Source organism: Dasypus novemcinctus, chromosome 4, assembly GCF_030445035.2.
Source record: "Dasypus novemcinctus isolate mDasNov1 chromosome 4, mDasNov1.1.hap2, whole genome shotgun sequence".
NCBI classification, from domain to species: Eukaryota; Metazoa; Chordata; class Mammalia; order Cingulata; family Dasypodidae; genus Dasypus; species Dasypus novemcinctus.
In genome coordinates, this window is record NC_080676.1 from 46,559,712 (window position 1) to 46,578,719 (window position 19,008).

At 37.1% G+C, this 19,008-nt stretch overlaps 1 protein-coding gene across 1 annotated transcript in view; it reads right to left on the reverse strand.

Annotated features, from left to right (window-relative positions):
- The window catches only part of SPATA16 (spermatogenesis associated 16), a 262,641-nt gene that overhangs the window by 21,011 nt on the left and 222,622 nt on the right, over positions 1-19,008 (reverse strand). Inside the window, exons 7-10 of the mRNA XM_058295332.2 lie at positions 17,827-17,973; positions 16,631-16,743; positions 7,117-7,281; positions 4,191-4,274 (exon numbers count right to left, since the gene is read on the reverse strand). Coding sequence (XP_058151315.1) covers positions 4,191-4,274; positions 7,117-7,281; positions 16,631-16,743; positions 17,827-17,973 — 509 coding nt within the window. The remainder of the gene's footprint in view (positions 1-4,190; positions 4,275-7,116; positions 7,282-16,630; positions 16,744-17,826; positions 17,974-19,008) is intronic.

The following is a 19,008-nucleotide window of genomic DNA, read 5'->3' on the forward strand; positions in this document are numbered from 1 at the left end:
TGGCTGCTCATGTCACTCTTCCATTAAGAGGTAGCATCTATTCCTCCAGCCCTTTGACTCTGAGTAGGCTTGTGACTGCTTTGACCAATAACACATGATGGAAGTTGCTGTGCTGGTTCTGGGCCTAGACTTTAAGAGGACTGATGGTTTCCATTTTCTTTCTCTTGAAATACGTCCTCTTGGAACCCTGCTATCATGCTCCTTGAAGCCTAGTCCATATGGGGGAGCCACATTTAGGCACTCCACAGCAGACGAGCATCATCTGGCAGCCATGTGAGTGCACCATCTTGGATGTCCAGTCCTTTTAAGCCTTCATGTTACCCGAGCACTAAGCACAAAAGCCATCTGACTGAATTGCATGAGCAGCCCTGAACAAGAACTGCCTTGCTGAGTCTAGTTAACCCACAGAACTTTGAAAGATAGTGTTGAATTGTTGCTTTAAGTCACTATATTTGGGGAGGTTTGTTACACAATAGATAAGTGATGAATAAACGCAAAGTGGGAAACCATAGGTTGTGTTCTGGTGAACGTGGGCATAAAAAAAACTAGCTTAGAGTAAGATAGAATGGGGGTTATCTCTGGGAGGTAATTTCAGGGATTCTTGGAAAGACATCCCCTAAAATATTTCTCTTACATTTTGGCTGATCCCTGAAATTTCATAATTGGATTGTTTTCCTATTACCATATGGGTATGCAAATGCAAATGTTTACTGGCCAACATTCTGAAAATGTTCAAAACCAGGGTCCAGCTATCTTTTTCTGTCAAGAGCCAGACAATAAATATTTGATACTTTGTGGTCTATACTCAACTCTGCCCAGACACAGACAATACATAAATTAAGTACATGGCTGTGTTCCCATAGACAATATGTAAAAATGGGTCTAGGGTCAGATTTGGCCAACAGACCAGATTTTGCCAATCTCTGTTTCTAAACAATTATGTTTGTAGCCAACAGCAACCTTTCCTTGCATTGGTTGATGCTTATCAACATTGGGTTAAGTTGATCTCTATCTCCAACCCCTCAGGCTATTACTTCTGATTTTCCTTTAGAGGCTTCTCCTAAGTTTTAAATATTGTGCTCCTTAAGGCTCTCTTCTCTCTGCACTCTGTGCACTCTTTTTCTCAGCCGTGTTATCTACTCAAATGATTTTAGTTAACATTGATTTGCTAATGACCATTAAATCTCTGTCTCCATTCAGTAGTCTATCTAGAACTCCTGGTCTCTGTATTTCCCCTGGATATCTTGCCAACACAATAACCTTGACAGACTCTTGTGCCCAGCTTTGAACACACAGTCTCTCAACTCCAAGCCCATCCTTCCACAGTCAGCTCTATGATGCTGGGGCTGGGACTCTGCAAACCCTGTTTGCCACCTGCTGTTCTCTGCCAACAGGGGGCACTAGAAGGAATCTGCAAGGCCTGGGGAGAAAGAAGGGACCTGCTCCTTCTATTCTGCAGGCTCCTTGTCTGCTTGTGCCTCCCATGAGCCCCTTCAGCAATGCTTCTTCCCTGCAGGAACAGATGTTCTTTTCTGTAGCTGCGGCAGTCTAGTTTTTTCAGTGGTTGCAGAACTAACTACAACTACCTCTCCCTTATCCCTATACCTACCCTTAGCAGAACCTAGTGGGCTAATACCCTCTCCTCAGAGGTTTGGATCCCAGGCCCCTTTCAGGATTCCTCTTCTAAGTTAAGAGACACGAGCACCAGCCAAATAGCACCCTTTTGGGGGGAGGTATGAATTTCTACTCCTCAGCAAACCCAAGTTTCTACGTTTTAGTAATTCTGACCTCTTCCCTTTGATTCCCCAGTCTTAGGGGGTGGCAGCTGCATCCTTTAATTGCTTTTTCTGTGATAACATTGTTCTATGCCTTTTCAGTTACCTGGTTAATGATTACATATCTAGTGTCACAGTTTGAAGTTCTTTTATAAATCCCCAAAAGTAAAAGATGATGTTTTTGAACTAATCCTTAACTGTGGGTGTGAGGCCCTTTTGACTGGACTACATCAGTGAGGTGTGGCTCAGGCTGAGTGTCTGCCCTCTTGCTGGGTCTTATGTAAATGGAGACAAGAGAAAGACAGAAAGGAGAGCCACCACCATCTTTACCTTGTCATGTGTGAGAGAGGGCTCCAGGCTTGCTAGCAGCCTAAGTGAAGCACAAAGCCACAGAGAGGCTGAGCCCACAGAGCAGCTCAAGGCTGAAAAGACGAGCTCTGGGATGGTGACCCTGGAGGGAAAGGCAGGGACTTTGCCAGAGATCACCCGCCCTCCTGCTTCACCTAGTGGCAGCACACCAGGATCACCTGCAGCAGACGTCAGTGAGGATGCATCTCTGATGGTACCTTGGTTTGGGCATTTCACAGTCTTGGAACTGTAAGATTTCCCCCTAGTAATACTTCCATTTTAAAGTCAACCCATTTCTGGTCCTTTGCATAGGCAGCCCTGTGGTAAACTAAGACACCTAGTTAACAATTCTTTATATTAAATTCCCTTTCAAATATTGGGTGTGGTTTCTGTCTCATGACTGGACTCCAAAGGAGTTTATATTTTCAGCCAAAAGCTGTTCCCCTGACAGTATTTCTTTTCTTAGCAAATAATACCAGCAAACCTCTCCCTATCCCCTGCTATATTGCTCAAGCTAAATATCTGGGCATCATTCTGAACTTTTTCTATTCTCTTAACCTCCATATCTAATCAGTGAATGAGGCTTGTAGATTGGACTTCCTGAATATTTCTTTCATCTGTCTTGTCTCCATCTCTGTGGCTACCAGCCTAGCTCAAGTTATCACCATACCTCACTTGGATGCCGATCACCACCTTATAATTGATTTTCCCACATTTCTGAAGTCCTTCAATTGGTTATCCCCACGGCAGACCAAGAGATGTCCCTAAACATCTAATCAAATACTTTCTGAAAAATTCCTGATCATGAGTGTGATGTATAAGGCCCTCTGTGATTTGACTTCTGCCTGCCTCTGCACTTCATTTTGAAGTATAGTCCCCTATTCTCTTGTCAGATTGTGAATGTGCCAGGCTTTCTGTGCATTCGTGGCACAGGTAGTTCCCTGTTTGGAAATCTGCTCCCCTTTCACCTGATAACTCCTACGTATCCTTTACATGTTGTATAAATGTGGAAAAGGTGGCTTTTCTCACCTCACGGACTAGGTTATATTCCCTTGCTCTTTGACTCCATATATCCTTGAACGGCCATGTTTTTACTGTAGTATTCTCCACACTTGTAAGTAGCTGTTTAATAACTGTCTTCCTCTCTAGAGAGTCAGCCCCATGGAAGCAGGGGCTGCATCTGCCTTGCCCAGCACTATGTTCATAATATTCTTTCCGGCATAGTATTCTTTTTTTTGGCATAGCAGACACTTAAATATTTGCTGAATTCAGTTAGTTTCTCTTTTATAAATTTATCACAGGACCTCTGAATTGATTATAAAAGACAGGTTTCTTCAGATGCACCAGAATCCCTCACGGCTGACTTATTTTCTTTGGTTTGTTCCTCTCATATCTTCTGACACCAGTTCTTCCTTGGGGATTGAGTGTGGAGTAGATTGATCATCATTTACTACCTTTAGCTGTACTGGAGGCCCAGCATTACTTACTCTCATGTTGTCAGAGGGTACCACAGTGTGACACACGGCGCCTGAGTTCCCGGGGCCAGGTGCATCTCTAGGCTTGTTGCGTCCCATGAAGGGATGCTTCCCTACCCCCAGCAACCGGGTTACCTCCACCAAGAGCATTCATGTGCTGGTTTCTTTGTAGTTCTCTGAAATGTAGCCTTTCTTCCTCAATGGAAAAAAAATGATGAAAGGGTTGGGAAGTGGACTAAAACCCTGATGAAAGAGCTTAAAAATAAGCTCTAATAACCGATAGTGAGGAAGGAGATAACAAAAATGGAATACGAAGAAGAGCATGCTAATGAAGAACCATGAAAGCATCCAGCCACCATCAGCTGGAAAAGAAGCGAACCTGAGGGGACAGATTAAATAAATCCATATTTGATTTTGGTTATGCTTCCAGGGGGGTGCTGCATTTACTTAAGACAAAACAAAACAAAAAATAAAGGAACAAACAAAAAAAACCAACCCAAAGAAATTCCTTTTCTTTTCACCTTTTAAACAGATTCGACCAAGACGGACATTTTCTTTGAGAATATCTTTTTCCTTCAGCTGAACATTTTACCTTTTGGATTGTATTCCATACACGTTCTTTATCGTTTCTTCTTCCTTCAAGGGTGTCCATGGCATCTGCCATTAGTGACTGCAGCTGTGGCACCAAGATAAAAGTTATCAGTGTGGAGTTCACACGGAAATAACTTCTCTAAATACACAGATTAAAACCTAATTAAAAAATCATTTGTACGCTGATGATTTTATTACTCATCTTTCCTACAATGAACACTGCCACCTCATCCTTGCTTCAGTCATTACCGAGTATTATTGCAGATATAAAATACTGAGACAATGAAAAGAGTCTTCTTGAAAATTTGTGGAAAACATATAGGTTTTAATGTAGTAAGTGTTGATGTTTTGTAAAAACAGATTTGGGTTGTAAAGAATGAAGGCGGTAGTTAATTTGTTCAGGAAATGGCATGTAGTACATGAATGCATTTTAGTATTTTCTCCTGAGGCTAATGTATCATCATTCTCGGCATCATGCAAAAGCTCACCAGAGGACAATACTAAAATTGTGCTGTTTTATAGCCTCTTAAAGGACCTAGCTCATTTAAGTTCTTTTTTTACTTTATTAAAATTTCAAAATAAAGTTGTTTTTTTTTAAAAAAGATTCTGTTCAAAGCAAAAGGAAAATCTATCCTTATCCCCAAAGAGGCACCTGCCATATTCTAATTTAAAACAATCCTACTTTAAAGTAATCCTACACACATGATACATATGTAGCAGGAAAGTACTGAAAATGCCCAAATTATGTGGGATTCAAAGCTGAAAAAGAGTTCTGCCAAGTGCTGGTTCAATTCATTGTGGCATTGAACAATATGAACCCACAGCTATCCTTCTGTGCTTTAGATATTGCAGAGCTCAAGCAGGAGGGCAGAAAGTTGAGTCACTAAAAAATCTTCTACTGACAATCACTGTTTATACAGCACCATAATCGCTTCTTGGCTTTTTGGCTAAGATCAAGTACAGTATTTAGTTCTACAAGGTAAACTAAGCTTTGTTTTTCTTCAAGTTAACCCATGCTTGGGAGTTTGAAAATAAAATCCATTACTTAAGGTAATAAAATCTTGCAAGATGTGTGACTTTTACATAAGTGACCTGTACATGTACATTTACATACATTTTAAGTTTTCTTCTAGTAGGTGTATAAATTATGAAAATATTCTGTGAAACCCCCTTTTCCAAGGCTTCAGATAGTGGAATATTGTTAGTAATGGAATATGTTTGTAAGGGTTATCTGTAATGTTAGTTTGGTTGTCTTTGTGTATATTTTGAAATAGAAGCATTTCCAGGAAGAAAAAAAAAAGCCATAGCTATGTGGTCAGAAAGACCTAAGCACAGAGCGCTCCCCTGTTTTTTTCATTTAAATCCTGAATTTGCTTTTCAGGAAGACAAGATCAACATTTTGCCAGCTTCTTAAATTAAAATTTTCTTTGCTTCTCTTATTTCAGAGGAGCATTAATCATCTAAAATAGGCTATAATATGCACTTTGAAAGCTCCATACTTACTGCTCTCCTGAGTGTCTTATGAATGGTAGGACAAACAGCCTTTTAGAAAGCACTCTTCTGCACACAACCATAAAAGGTTTAGAAAGTAATATTGCCAGTTCTGATTTAGTAATTCCTTGATTAATAGACTCATTTCATAGTTTAATCTTTAGAATACATAGTTTCATTATTTGGCTAGTTAGACCATTTTAAAAGCTTATTCAAAAAATCAGTATTTACTAAAAACATTTTAACAGGTCTAGATGAACATTATAAACATTGGCAGTTCATTTCTTGTTTGATTAATTTGTTACATATTCAAACGCCCATAGAGCAGGGGTTCTTAACAAGGGGTCCATGTGCTTGATTTTAAATAAAAAACAACATTATTCCTGTGGGGGACGTGTTGGTGCTAGTGTGATATATTTATTAAATAATACATAGTATAGTGTGGACTTAGTAAGGGGTCTGTGGTTTTAACTGACTGGCAAAGGGATCTATGGAACAAAAAAGTTTAAGAACCCCTGCTGTAGAGGGAAGGTTTCTTTAGTTAACTGCAAGTTACAGGTGATTGGTTTGGACTGTTCTTATTCTTGCTATTTGAATTCAATTAGCTACTCTCAATTAAAGTCTCAAAGTAAAGAGCCCTTCCCTAATAATACACATTAGGATCTTCATATGGAGTAAATTTTACCTTTCCATAAATAGCCAGCGGACTATTTAGGAACTGATTGTCAAACAAGGTGCTAGCATTTCTAATATTAATTATGGTTAGAATGTACACATATGTCTGAAAATTGTTTCTGTGTGATAGTCTCTCAACTAGTTTTTGACATGGTTTTTCTAAGACTGAAGTGTCTGCTTTTCTGAGCTAACTGGTTAATTTAGGTAAAAAAAAAAGCTATTTTACTTACTATATTTTTCTCTCAAAAAAACTTAAATGTTTTATCAATTTAGCTAATGTGTCTGTGTGTGCATTGCCACTGCCAACATATATAGTGACACTTGAAGTGATCAAGAGAATTCTAAAGACTATTTTGTAGGATCAGTTTTCCATAGAGCATTACTCTTTTGTCCTCTCATTTTTTTTCATAGAAGACCTTGTATGTTAATATATCTTGGAGCATAAGAAATAATTTATTAAAATGTCTCCTTTCTTAAAAAAGCCTGAGGTACAATATGAAAATCAGTCCCTTTCTGTATTTTAACACATCACAAAATTGTTGCTATAAAAAATGGAAGCAAGTCAATTTGAGCAAATAAAAACCAAACATATGCACCTTCCTATATTTTCCAGTTTCTTCACTAGCATGCCTTATGAGGGTTGGGAAGTTTGCACTCAGACTACATTTATTATCACATTTTTTTTTTCCCCCAGACCAAATTACTTTTCTCTTGGCTCAGGGCCTATAAAACTACTTAAACAAAGAAAAGCAAATCCTTACCAATTCCGCCTCCTGTTGACTGATGTCCTGTAGATAGGGAATGGTTGCTAACTCCGCCATTGCTTGATTAATCACCTGGGACTGCTCCTTTACTCTCTGCAGCTGGCTGAGGAGGCTGGCATATTGCAGCTTCTCCATCACCCCTGAGCAGGCACGCAAACTCCCCTAGTCTCACAGCAAAAGAAAATGTTTTAGAACCAGACCACAGAAACAGACCTCTCCCTGGGGACTGAAGTCAGGCCTTAATATATTTATATTCTCTGAGGCAACAGTATCCAGTACAAATAATTGTTCTCATCATTTTAGACCCTTGTCTGTACCCTTCCTTTAAACAGGTGAGTATATAGAAAAGGGAACACTTTGAAGGACTGTTGGGACGGGTTTGCCTGTCGCCCTCATAAGCGCTGAGGAGAAAAGAGGGGGCTGAAATTTCAACATGCCCCCACTGCTTAGGGGGACTCCACAGTGTGGTGTCCACATGGGGGGGGACACCTTTCTCTATCTCTACGGCATCATGAGGGCTAAGAATTTCCCACTGTCTTGTTTATAGAATAGAAACATTCTATAAAATACAAGCATTTCTATTACAATAGAAACATTCCTGAAAAGTGTTATGTTAAGTTGAATCCTGTTGCTCCCAATGACATACAATTCCAGCTCTGCTTTTATCCTTAGCTCTGATTGGTCACCGTATACACTGGCTCCTCTCTTTGTGACTTTCAGTGCTTTGTTTTGGCTCCTAGGACAGTCCCAGTAACTGACATGATCCATTTCAAAATAGCCTATGATGCACATTTGTAATGACTGGCAACTGCCAATGGTTCTGTTGGTATTTTGGGCTTTCTTAAAAACGAGCCCTCATTATAAGGCCCACCTATGTGTTTGCTATTGCCATCCCCAAAGCAGGAGACATTTACCTTCTCTAAATGTTGAATACAAATTTTAATACTTGATAGGGGAGACAAAGTTTATCATAAAGTTTTTGAGTTTATGTTTTGAAAAATATATTACTGATATAGAAGGGTTAAAAGAAAAGCCTTGGCCTGCTGCTGTGTTGGGGGGTAATGAGAAATGCCAAGCCATAGGAGGGCTTTGGCAATTGCGTTACACATCCTGGTGCTTGGCAGAGGAAGGCTGGGTGACCAGCACCTTTTGTGGCAGGGTCTCTTCAGGACCATCTGCACAGAATCACCAGGTTTGTTTGTTAGTAGGCAGAGTCTTGGGCCTGATTCAGTGAAAGGTGGTCCCTATAAATATGAATTTTAGCCAAGTGACTCCCAAAATACTTGTTTCATTACAGAAGTGTGAGTATAGACCACTACCTTAAAACTTAGTATTTGAATAAGGCCTAGTTTTGTTTGTGCATACTTGTAAAAAAAAGTATTTCTAAGAAAGGGGAGATTGTGGAGATTAGGGAGCAGACTACGATTTCTCCTTAGGGGAGACTCTCCTCTAAAAATAAAATGGTTAGAAACTAATATTACTAAAGAGCATCTGATCTCCAACTTGAAAGTTAGAAAGCAGTGCTTTCTCAAATGTCATACCCATTTTTTGACCAACACCAATCTTTTGAAGGTGACACTTCTCAGGAGTCTTGGAAATATATGAAGTTTGTATACCGTTGCATTTTACTTGCCTTATTTCTCCCCTATACCTATCTATGCTGTACTATGAATGTCTGTCTACCCATGCTAGTTTGCTCTTTCTGTTTAATCATTTCTCTGATAAATCTATAAGCCTATAGGAGCAATAGTTGCAAATGGTGGATTTGGGATCCTGTCCCTGAACTGATTAAAGAGCTAGCCTGCCCATGTAATTTAAACATGTAGCTAAACAATGGGATTCTGTCAAGCAGAGGAAAACAAGTGGAAAGAGAAAGAAGTTTCCATTCTGAAGAAAAATTGCCTTCTTTGTCTTTCTTTAAACAATGGCACTAGCTTGTAGGAATGTGGCACTGTGACTCAACTCCAAAGAACAGAAACAACTACAGCCTGCTCGGGAATATAATCTATCAGTGTAATTTTGTAAATCATCAGGAAAATAAAAATTGTGGAAGGCAACAGTGCTTTGTTACCTTGATTGTTGGTTAACAAAACAGGAAATGCTTTAATTCTCCTCCTGCCTCAAGACAAATGCAATTTCAGTTATCAGGAAACTGTAGATTAATATTTAACTTATTCACCGTAGGGGCTTTTGAAAGATGAAGTGAAAGAAAGAGCAATAAAAATTAATATCTAGTGCCAATAGTGATATCTTACTGCTGCTTTAAGAAAATATGGGAAATAATAAAAAATGAAGGAATTAGTTCAAACGTCTAATGTAGCAAGGGATAAATCTAAAGGAATGCAGCCTCTCCACCCAATGAGACTTCAGGCATGATCAAAGGGTTCCTCAGCTGCTGAGAAGAATGTAATAAAGTGGCCAAGATTGAAGCTAAAAGTTCACATGAGTAAGATAAGTTTAGGTAAATAGTAAGTTCAACTGAAGGTTTCACACTGAGAAATGACTAGATTTGATAGCAGATATGGATGATGTTTAGCAAATGACTGGTGCTATATAATATCCCTGAAAAGCAGAACCCACGTAATTGAAATGTATTTTCATTTGCCATAATCTGTAGAACCATTAATTGCTAAATAAAACATTAATTTCTTGGACCTTATACCCAAAGCATGAGCAATGAAAGAAAAAGTTGATAAATGGGACTTGGTCAAAATTAAACACTTCCATGTTTCAAACAATTTTGTTAAGAAGGTGAAAAATCAGGCAACTACTGGGAAAAATCTTGTAAACCACATATCTGACAAGGGTTTGATTTCTATGTTATATAAAGAGATCACACAACTTAATGACAAAGAGACAATCAGCCCAATTGAAAAATGGGCAAAGACTTGAATAGACATTTTTCCAATAGTAAGTAAAAATGGCCAAAAGACACACGAAAGATGCTCAGCATCACTTGTTATAAGGGAAATGCAGGTCAAAACTACCAAGACATATTTCATACCATACAGAATGGCTATTACTAAAGAAAACTACAAACGTTAAGAGAGAATGTGGAAAAATAGGACCATCCCTTCACTGTTGATGGGAGCATAAAATTGAGCAGCCACTGTGGAAGATGGTTTGGCATTTCTCAGGAAGCTAAATTTAGAACTTTCATATGATCTGGCAATACCACTACTAGGAATATATTCAGAAAAACTGAAAGCAAGGAAGCAAACAGGTATTTGCACACTGATGTTCATAGTGGCATTATTCACAATTGCTGTAAGATAGAAACAACCTAAGTGCCCAAGAAGACACGAATTCAAGAAGCACATGACAACATGGGGAAGCCTTGAGGATATTATGTTGAGTGAAAGAAGCCAGACAAAAATAAGCCAGACAAAATAGGACAAATACTGACATGAATTAAATATGAATAGATTTATTGAGTTGGACTATAAAGTGTAGGTTGGTGGGAGACAAGAATGTGGGTTGAGAAGGGGGAGCTGATACTGGATGCACATAGAATAGCTAATAAGGTCAACTGTAAATAGTGGTAATGGATGGAGTTGATGGTAGCACATTATAATGAGTTTGTAATAAACATTGCTGATTTATGGATGTGTCTTGCTGAAACGAGTAGTCAAGGGAGATTAACATTAGTTGGAGGACAACTGGAGGATAATATAGGGACTGTATAACAGTGATTTGGTAGCAGATGAGGATTATGGTTAATAATATAAATCAAGAATGTTCTACTATAAAGTGTTAAGAATATGAACCTCTTAATTTTTTAATGTAACTTTTTTGTGATCTATGTATCCTTAAAAAAAAGACAATTAAAATTTTTTTAAATTAAAAAAAATTATATTACCTAGCTACAGTGGTAAAAACAGTAAGGTATTATCATAAAGATAGACACATAGAACAATGAAACTGAATTGATGGTTCAGAAACAAACCTTCCCATCTATGACCAAATGATTTTTGACAGGGCTCTCAAACCCCCCCCTTCTGGGACACAACAGTTTATTCAACATACAGTGCTGGGAGAACTGGATATGCATAGCCGAAAGAAAGTGTGGGAATGGATAGAGTTGATGGTAACACATTATAGTGAGTAGAAACTGGTTTTTAAATGGGATTGTGGCTGAAAAGGGTAGTCTGGGAAGTAAATATCAATTGAAAGAAAGCTAAAGTATAATCTAGGGACTGAATAACAGTGAACCCAGAGGTGGGTGAGAATTGTCATTAAGGGTACAAATGAAAAAGTGTACGACTGTGAGCTCTAAGTGGGTGGTGGGAATGTGGAGAAGCATGGGAAAACTACAAATGGTGTGACCTATAGACTGTGGTTAATAGCAATATTATAATATTCTTGCATCAATGCCAAAGATGTACTGTTTTGGTAATGGAGGTGTATGGAAAAAGTGTGCCAAATATACGTTATGGACCATGGTTGGTGATAGTAGTCTGATGATATTATCTCTATCTGTAATAAATGTTCCTGCACAGTGTGGGGTATTGGTGAAGGGGTATTGTGTGGGAATTCTACACATGTGTACAATTATTTTGCAAGTTCACAATCTCTGTAATAAAAATATATTTTAAAAAAATAGGGTGTATTAGGGGAAAAATACACCAAAGGTAAGATACAGACTATAGTTAGTAGTAATATTTTGACGATGTTTTTGCATAGATTGTAACAAATGTTTTACACAATGCAAGGTGTTGGTGGAGGGGTAATGTATATGATCATTGTATGATGTTATATATCTTTATTTGGTAAGTTTACAATCTTTACTATACACTTATTGTTTATGCAAGTTCATGTATGAATGATACACTTCAATAAAATATATTTAAAAAAAGAATATGGTGATACATGGGAAATATAACTAAGGTAAGCCAAAGATTATAGTTAAAAATATTGTAATATTTTTTGTAGCAGAAGCAAAGAAAGTACTATATCAGTGCTAAAGGTAAAAAAAAAAGATTATGGGATTTCATTTTATGAGATATAAATATGATTAAGTGTTTTTTTCTTCTTCATTTTCTTCACTAACAAGGAGACCTTGATGATGTCATTTAATAAATTTGTGTTCATCTGCATATCTTTCTAGACACTAGAGGAAAAACTGAATTTGTTTTTAGGATTACATGTCATAAAAGTGCCTGGATAGAATTTTCTGAAGTAATGCTTCCATAACTTATTAAACTGCTTTTTATCTCTGATTTGAAATAAAGTTTACTTTAAAAAAGGGGGGTGGGTGGGAAACACATATTATTGTTCATTTCAAATATACATGTGTAAACATTTTTTTTTAGGAGATGCAGGGGGTTGAACTCAGGATCTTGTACATGGGAAGCAGGCACTCAACTACTGAGCTACATCTACTCCCCTGTAAACATTTTTAATACTTTACTTGGAGGAAATTAAAAGTAAAATTAATGAGGTATTAAAACATGGTTTGTTAGATCACTTTTCAGGAAGTTAGCCTTTGAAGGAGCCTTTGTGGATGGCAAGAGATTTTATTATTTTAACACTTTAACATTTAGCCCAGGAAGCACAGTACATAAGGCTTGAAACTGACAACATCCAATAAAGTTAATGAATGGAAAAGTGCAGTGCCATTGGGTAGCACTTGAAATGATTAAGACAAAAATTTGGAGAAGGGAAAGTGTCAGTAAAACAGAACTGCTGATTGAATGGATTGAGTGTTCTATGGGATTAGAAGCCAATATACAGGAAAGTGGTTGAATATTTTAGATTACATCTCTCGGAAAGGCCAGAACCATTCCAGTTTGCCATGTGTTGTATGCCTAGCAGAGCAGTGCATAAAGATAAGGAAACTGATGTCAGAAGTGTGATGTGGATTATTGCCAGAGACATAGAAGCCCTTTCATGCCAAGAATGTCCTCGGTCTCCTTAATCAACTGTGTCTTCCACCTCCTGGTTGGAGGGAAAATTCATATTCCCTAGGAAGTTTCTTACAATTAACGTCCTGAATCTAAATCATTTGTACACTTACATGTTTGTTTTTTTGAACCCAGTTATGCAACTATTCCCAAGTTGTTTTATATATAAAGTTTTGCCTCAGTAAGGCTCATACTTTTATTTCAGAGAGATGTAATGTGTCATAGTGAAAGAATGCTGGGCCAATATTCTGAAGCCGTGATTTTGAATCCTAGCTCTCTATCCTCTAGCTGTGTGAACCTGTACATACCACTTCTCAGTCATAGTTTTCTTATAAGTAAAACAAAGGTGACCCAAGGTCACCAAGTTGTAAGGATCACTTGAGATAATGTAAATGAAAACGCTTTTCAAACAGCAGAGCATGCATTTCTCTGCACCACATCTTGTAAATGGAACTTTCTGCACATTGTTAGCACTCACTTAGTAACTAGGAGGCCACTTCTATACTATCTCTTTTTACATAATCTGTAGAGAATAGAGAAATATCTCTTTTTGATGGAGGACAACTGAAAATAGGATCAGCCAATTAAAATTTTTCCCATGATATTATAATTTAGTGCATTTCAAAGTTAACTTTTTATCCTAATTAAAGATACTGAGTAGCTATAAACAATATTTACAAGGTGATACAATATTAAATACATCTAAGGAAAAAATTATAAGAATTCTTGTTGTCACCTGAGTATTATTTAGACATCTATATATTTATCATCATTTATGTTACTTAATATAAATGTGGTTATACTGAAAAATTGTATCATTAATTCTGGTCGTTGTATTATGTTAAGCACTAGTATTATTTTTTGGGTCTCCTATTATTATGAATGCTAAAGATTTAATGCATTTTGTTTTCATATTCCAAAGGAATTTCCATTAAGGAAAGTTTTCAAAATGAAAATAATTACTCTGAACATGCATGACACTAAGTATATTTCTTAGCCATTAGGCTTAGATAAAATGTGAGGTGGGCCTGGCTGATATCAGTACCATTTGATAAATGAGAAGAAGTGGCTCAGTGGTTTAAATGACTTGTCTTAGGGTTACACAGACAGAGCACAGCCTTGGGGACACATCTTTATATACAGGTGTCACAAACTTATAGTTACAAAAAATAAGGCCAATAAACATCTAATCATTCCAGTGCATGGCTTCTGACAACTGACGAGAAAAAAAATGAATCAGAGGATCTTAAAAACACTCTCGAGGGCTGCATGGGTCATAGCTAACAATTCCATGTAGGAATAATTTCTAGTCATCAACTCATTCCTTGCTTCATTAAGCTAGGTTACCTTTGCAGCCAATTTTATTCAATCCTCCTTTATCAAACTGTGGCTGGGTATATAATAAGAAGCCTAGAGGTCAAAATTTGGATATACTTGTGGTTCCTAGATACCTTTGGGCCCACTATCCTCAATTCTGTTAAAATTCTTTGAGGCAGTGTTCTAAAAACTGCCATTTCCCATAGAAGAAAACACAGGAGAGTTGATGAAATTCTTTATAGCTAGCAATATGGTACTGAGACTCATTCTAAAGAAGAGTGTGATGGATCGAATTGTGTACCCCAGCTTGAACATGTTCTTGGTCTTGGTCTGCATTTTGGTGGGGGTGGATCCATTGTAGACAGGAGTTTAAGAAGTTACTGGAGTTACAATGTGGCCAAACTGAATCAGGTTGGGCTTTAACTTGGATTATTGGAGTCCTTTATAAACAGAATGAAATTCAGTCATAGAGAGAGACAGCCAAGGGAAGAAGCTAGAAGTCAACAAAGGTGGGAGGAGAAAGGAGAAGACAACACAACGTGCATTGCCATGTGACAGAAAAGCAAGGACTTAAGGATTGTTGACAGCTAGTCCCAGGAAGCCACAGTCTTTGGGGCAAAAACATCACCTTGCTGATGCCTCGATTTTGGACTTCTAGCCTCAAAACCATGAGGCAATAAATTTCTGTTGTTTAAGCCAAACCATTATATGATATTTGTTTCAGCAGCTGGGAAACTAAGACAGAGAGTGAGTTGTTAATTAGATGCTAATAATCGCCTTATGATTTTTTAAAACTCATTTATAGACGGATAAAGTTACATGCCTCTACAAATTTCCAAGTGGCCAGATATTCTTTGAGACATGAGAAGAAAATGAGTTAAGCATATTAAAAAAAGTGCATACTGCCTGGGCAGATCCAACCTGACCTCACACTGTGAGATTTGAGCTGCCAACAGATCATGTGGCAGTTTTCTGATAAGTAACAAGGTAAGGCAGGAATCTCCCCAAAGGGCCTGGGTGCAGACAGGGCACCTCCATGTCATCCAGCACACTGACTCAGCTTGGCTAACCATGCGGGAGTGAGATGAAATGATATCTACATGGTGATTATCTTGTTAGCAAAACCACCACTGCTTGTAAAGGCCTACTGACGATGACAGTTATGATGTGTGGGGGCCCGCAATTAGGATGGGGAGGTGAGTGAGGGTGTGTGTGGCTGGAGGGGGTTGTGACAGAGGGTGAATGGGAGGACAGGGCCTAAGATATCTAGCAGAGCCAATGATACGGATTTCTTATTTATGGATATATAGAAGAAATAACTGAGAAAAACACAGTTGTGGGGAGGGAGGACCTGTGTAGTAGGAAAATCAGTAAAACTACTTTTGTATTTGTAATGTGTAGAATAACAAATCACGCAAATAGATTGGGGATTGTGTGGCTTTTCTAAAATGCTGAGCAATGTTATTGAGCAGATAAACTGCTGAACAGATGTTAAGTAGCTGTTTATGATGAACCCCTTGGTGCCCCTTGAAGGGTAAGAACATCAAATCAATGATCTAATACAAAAGCCCCAAGAAGAAAATTCTCTAAATTTTCCAACTCATAGGTCTTTTGAAAAATATTAAAAGAGGGGAAATCTGCAGCCTTTGTAGTTTGTTAATGAGATGTTCTCTTGAGGTACTTTCAGTACAATAGTTTAAATTTTGTAAAATAGCACAGCATAATTCAGGTCTTATTTTGGGCTTTTTTAAAACTGAGAGGTAGAAAAGGCATATCTTCCCCAGATCATAGAAAGCGATTAGATAATTTACCTTCAGGGTATACAAAGATCACTTGCCAGGGTTTTGAGCAGCATCCACTGTATCAATATTTTGTTGGAGCTAGCTTGAAAAGCTCTGAATTCTTGGGTAGGTAACAAGATGGGATAGCCCAATAAATGAAATAGGGAAAACATTGTGCTTGCTAAAATTTTTTTTATTAATTTGAAATGAATAGTTCACTGCAACCTGGACTTAGGGATCAGGGAAGTACAAAGAAAAGGCTCTTTAAAGAGTCCCTAGCTTAATACATGCTTGAAATCACAAAGCATAGCATTGTAATATGTTTTAAAATGGAAAAGGAATAAAATCATTAGCTAAAATTTGCTTGGTTTTGCAAATGAGATTTACAGTGAATGTTTCAAAAATCCCCCAATACTTGTAATATTTGCACCATAAACTTTTCATATTTCTAGAATTCTCTATTCTCTAATATTTGTTCATTGGACAAATATAAAAGACTCATATACCTACATTCAATCGTGTGCTTCTAATAAAATCCAGTATTGGCAAAATTCGCTTCCCCATTGTCTCCATGAGTCTCACTGTGTCTTCTCTGGTCAGCAGACCGAAGGGAGTTTTATGTTCTAAAAATTGTAACAATAAACTTTTATACTATTTTTACCAGACTTCCATTTCAAAATGTTTTCTTTAGCAAGCTATAAACAGGTATCTCGATGTTAAGAGATATGAAATCTTTAGTATAGAACCTAGTCCCATCCCCAGACCACATGTATAACAATGAAAGATGTATGAAGAGAAAAGCAGAAGAGACACTGCCCTTTAGAGAACTATCATTTATCTGCTTTTTTTGTGTGTGTATTTCCTGATTGAGAGATCTAAGAGACAACCTATAACAATTCACCTATCTTGGCAGACTATGTTTTTCCTGAGTTGTAAAAAATTGTTGTCATAAATGTGTCTGATTCTTGTCTTGTTCCTCCAAGGTATTATTCAAGTGTGCAGATCCCACTGGCTTTGAATGCAGCTTGAAGTTGATATTAGCTTCAGAGGATACAGCGCCAGACAAAAACCCCAAATCCTTAATTATGTGCGTAGAGCTGAAGGAACGAATTTAACCTGGTTATGAATGCAGCCTACAAGTTTGAAATCTCGACTCTATGAATATATGTGAATATTTTCTTTAATTTTTGAAAAGTTTCAAGTGGAACTACTGATCACCATTAAATTGTGACAGTCTTCAAGAGATCTAAGCTCTTGGCTAATTACATGACAAGAGTAAACATAATGCAATGTGGGTGATCCAGGTAATTTAAGGTTGCTACTGGCTGTATTTGTGGTTTCATATAATAGTTTTGCTACATAATTTTCTTCTATGTTTGCTTAATTGATGATGATAAAAGCCTGCATTTTCTAAGAGCCCTATGATTAGGCATTGGTGGTAGTGATTGGGATGAGATGGCTGGAGTGGGGGGTGGACCTGACAGGACTGTGTTTGGTTTTGAGGGAAATCTTCCCTAGAATAGAATCCCAGGTATTGTTAACTAGCCCACAAAGAAGATTAGAAGTTATTAGTTATAATCAAACAAAGATTTTGGGAGGCCAGTCCTTATTATATAATCATGCTGAGTGGTAAATAAGAATAGATAAATAATGCACAATTCCTATCCTATCACAGTATTGAAAGATAATCAATCTAGTGGATTTACCCGTAAATGTTGGCAGCTTCCTACTTGATACTTTTTCCAAAAATTTTCCATCTTCTTTGTTTTTAAACCCAAGAGTCAAAAGATATTGTTGGCGAGGAAAAGATGACCAGTCGACTGTTTGAGGCAGCAAATGGAGTCCCTGAAGATCTGAAAATGACCAAGAAGGAACTAAGAGATTTTGTTATCATTTTATTTTTTTCAGGGTGTATTTTTCCCTAGATTTCATGAAGTACACTCGGAAAAATTGTAAGTATGTCCATTGAAAGTACAAAGTAAAATTATATGCATCTAAAAGTTAAATAGCTGACATATCAAATTACATTATTTATTAATAATGTAATTTATTAATATTAATAAATCATATTACATTATTACATTATTACATTATTTATTAATAAATCATATTACAATATTTATATTTTCTTAGCAATCTAAACATATATATATATAGTAGTTGGAATAAAATAAATAAAAAAGAAAATTGTGGTCATCTTTTCCCATTTTTGAAATAATAGAAAACTCAGGACCATCTTTCAGGCCTAATATTTTTCTGTGTGATTTTTTTCAAGAGAAATTGATTTTGCTATTTATAGTAAGAAAATGATATATGGCAGGAAAGAGAAAATATTACCAAGTGAGAATTAAAATATCAGGCTAATTAGTTTAGTTAACATCATTTGTATATTTATTGAAGAAATTCAAAGTGATAGATGCACTGACTTTTATGATGAGAGCTGGAAATAATTCAAACATCAAGAAAATGGTTCTAAAACAAACTCAGTTCTTAATGACCATAAAAGCTAATATTTATTGACTCCAGAAAACATGGACCAAATTACTACACTCTGCTTTGGGCTCACTTGGCTCTGGATTGTTTTTGGGATAGAGACAATTGTCAACTATATGGTCTTGGAGGCTAGATTCACCTAATCCATTTCCATTTTGAGTAGCAAGACTTTGGTTTATTGTAATAGGCTTCTTAAATGAGGAATGGTGTACAGAATGGTATAAATGAGCCCTGCCTGCTTAACATTGCCAGGAAATGTGAAATCCCAAATATCCTTGAATTATGATTTAATTGTAGGTCGATTTTTAACATAGCACCAGAACTCAAATGGTATATTTCAAAAATAACCTTCACTATTTATCTGTAATATTCTTTAAAAAATAAGAGACAACAGT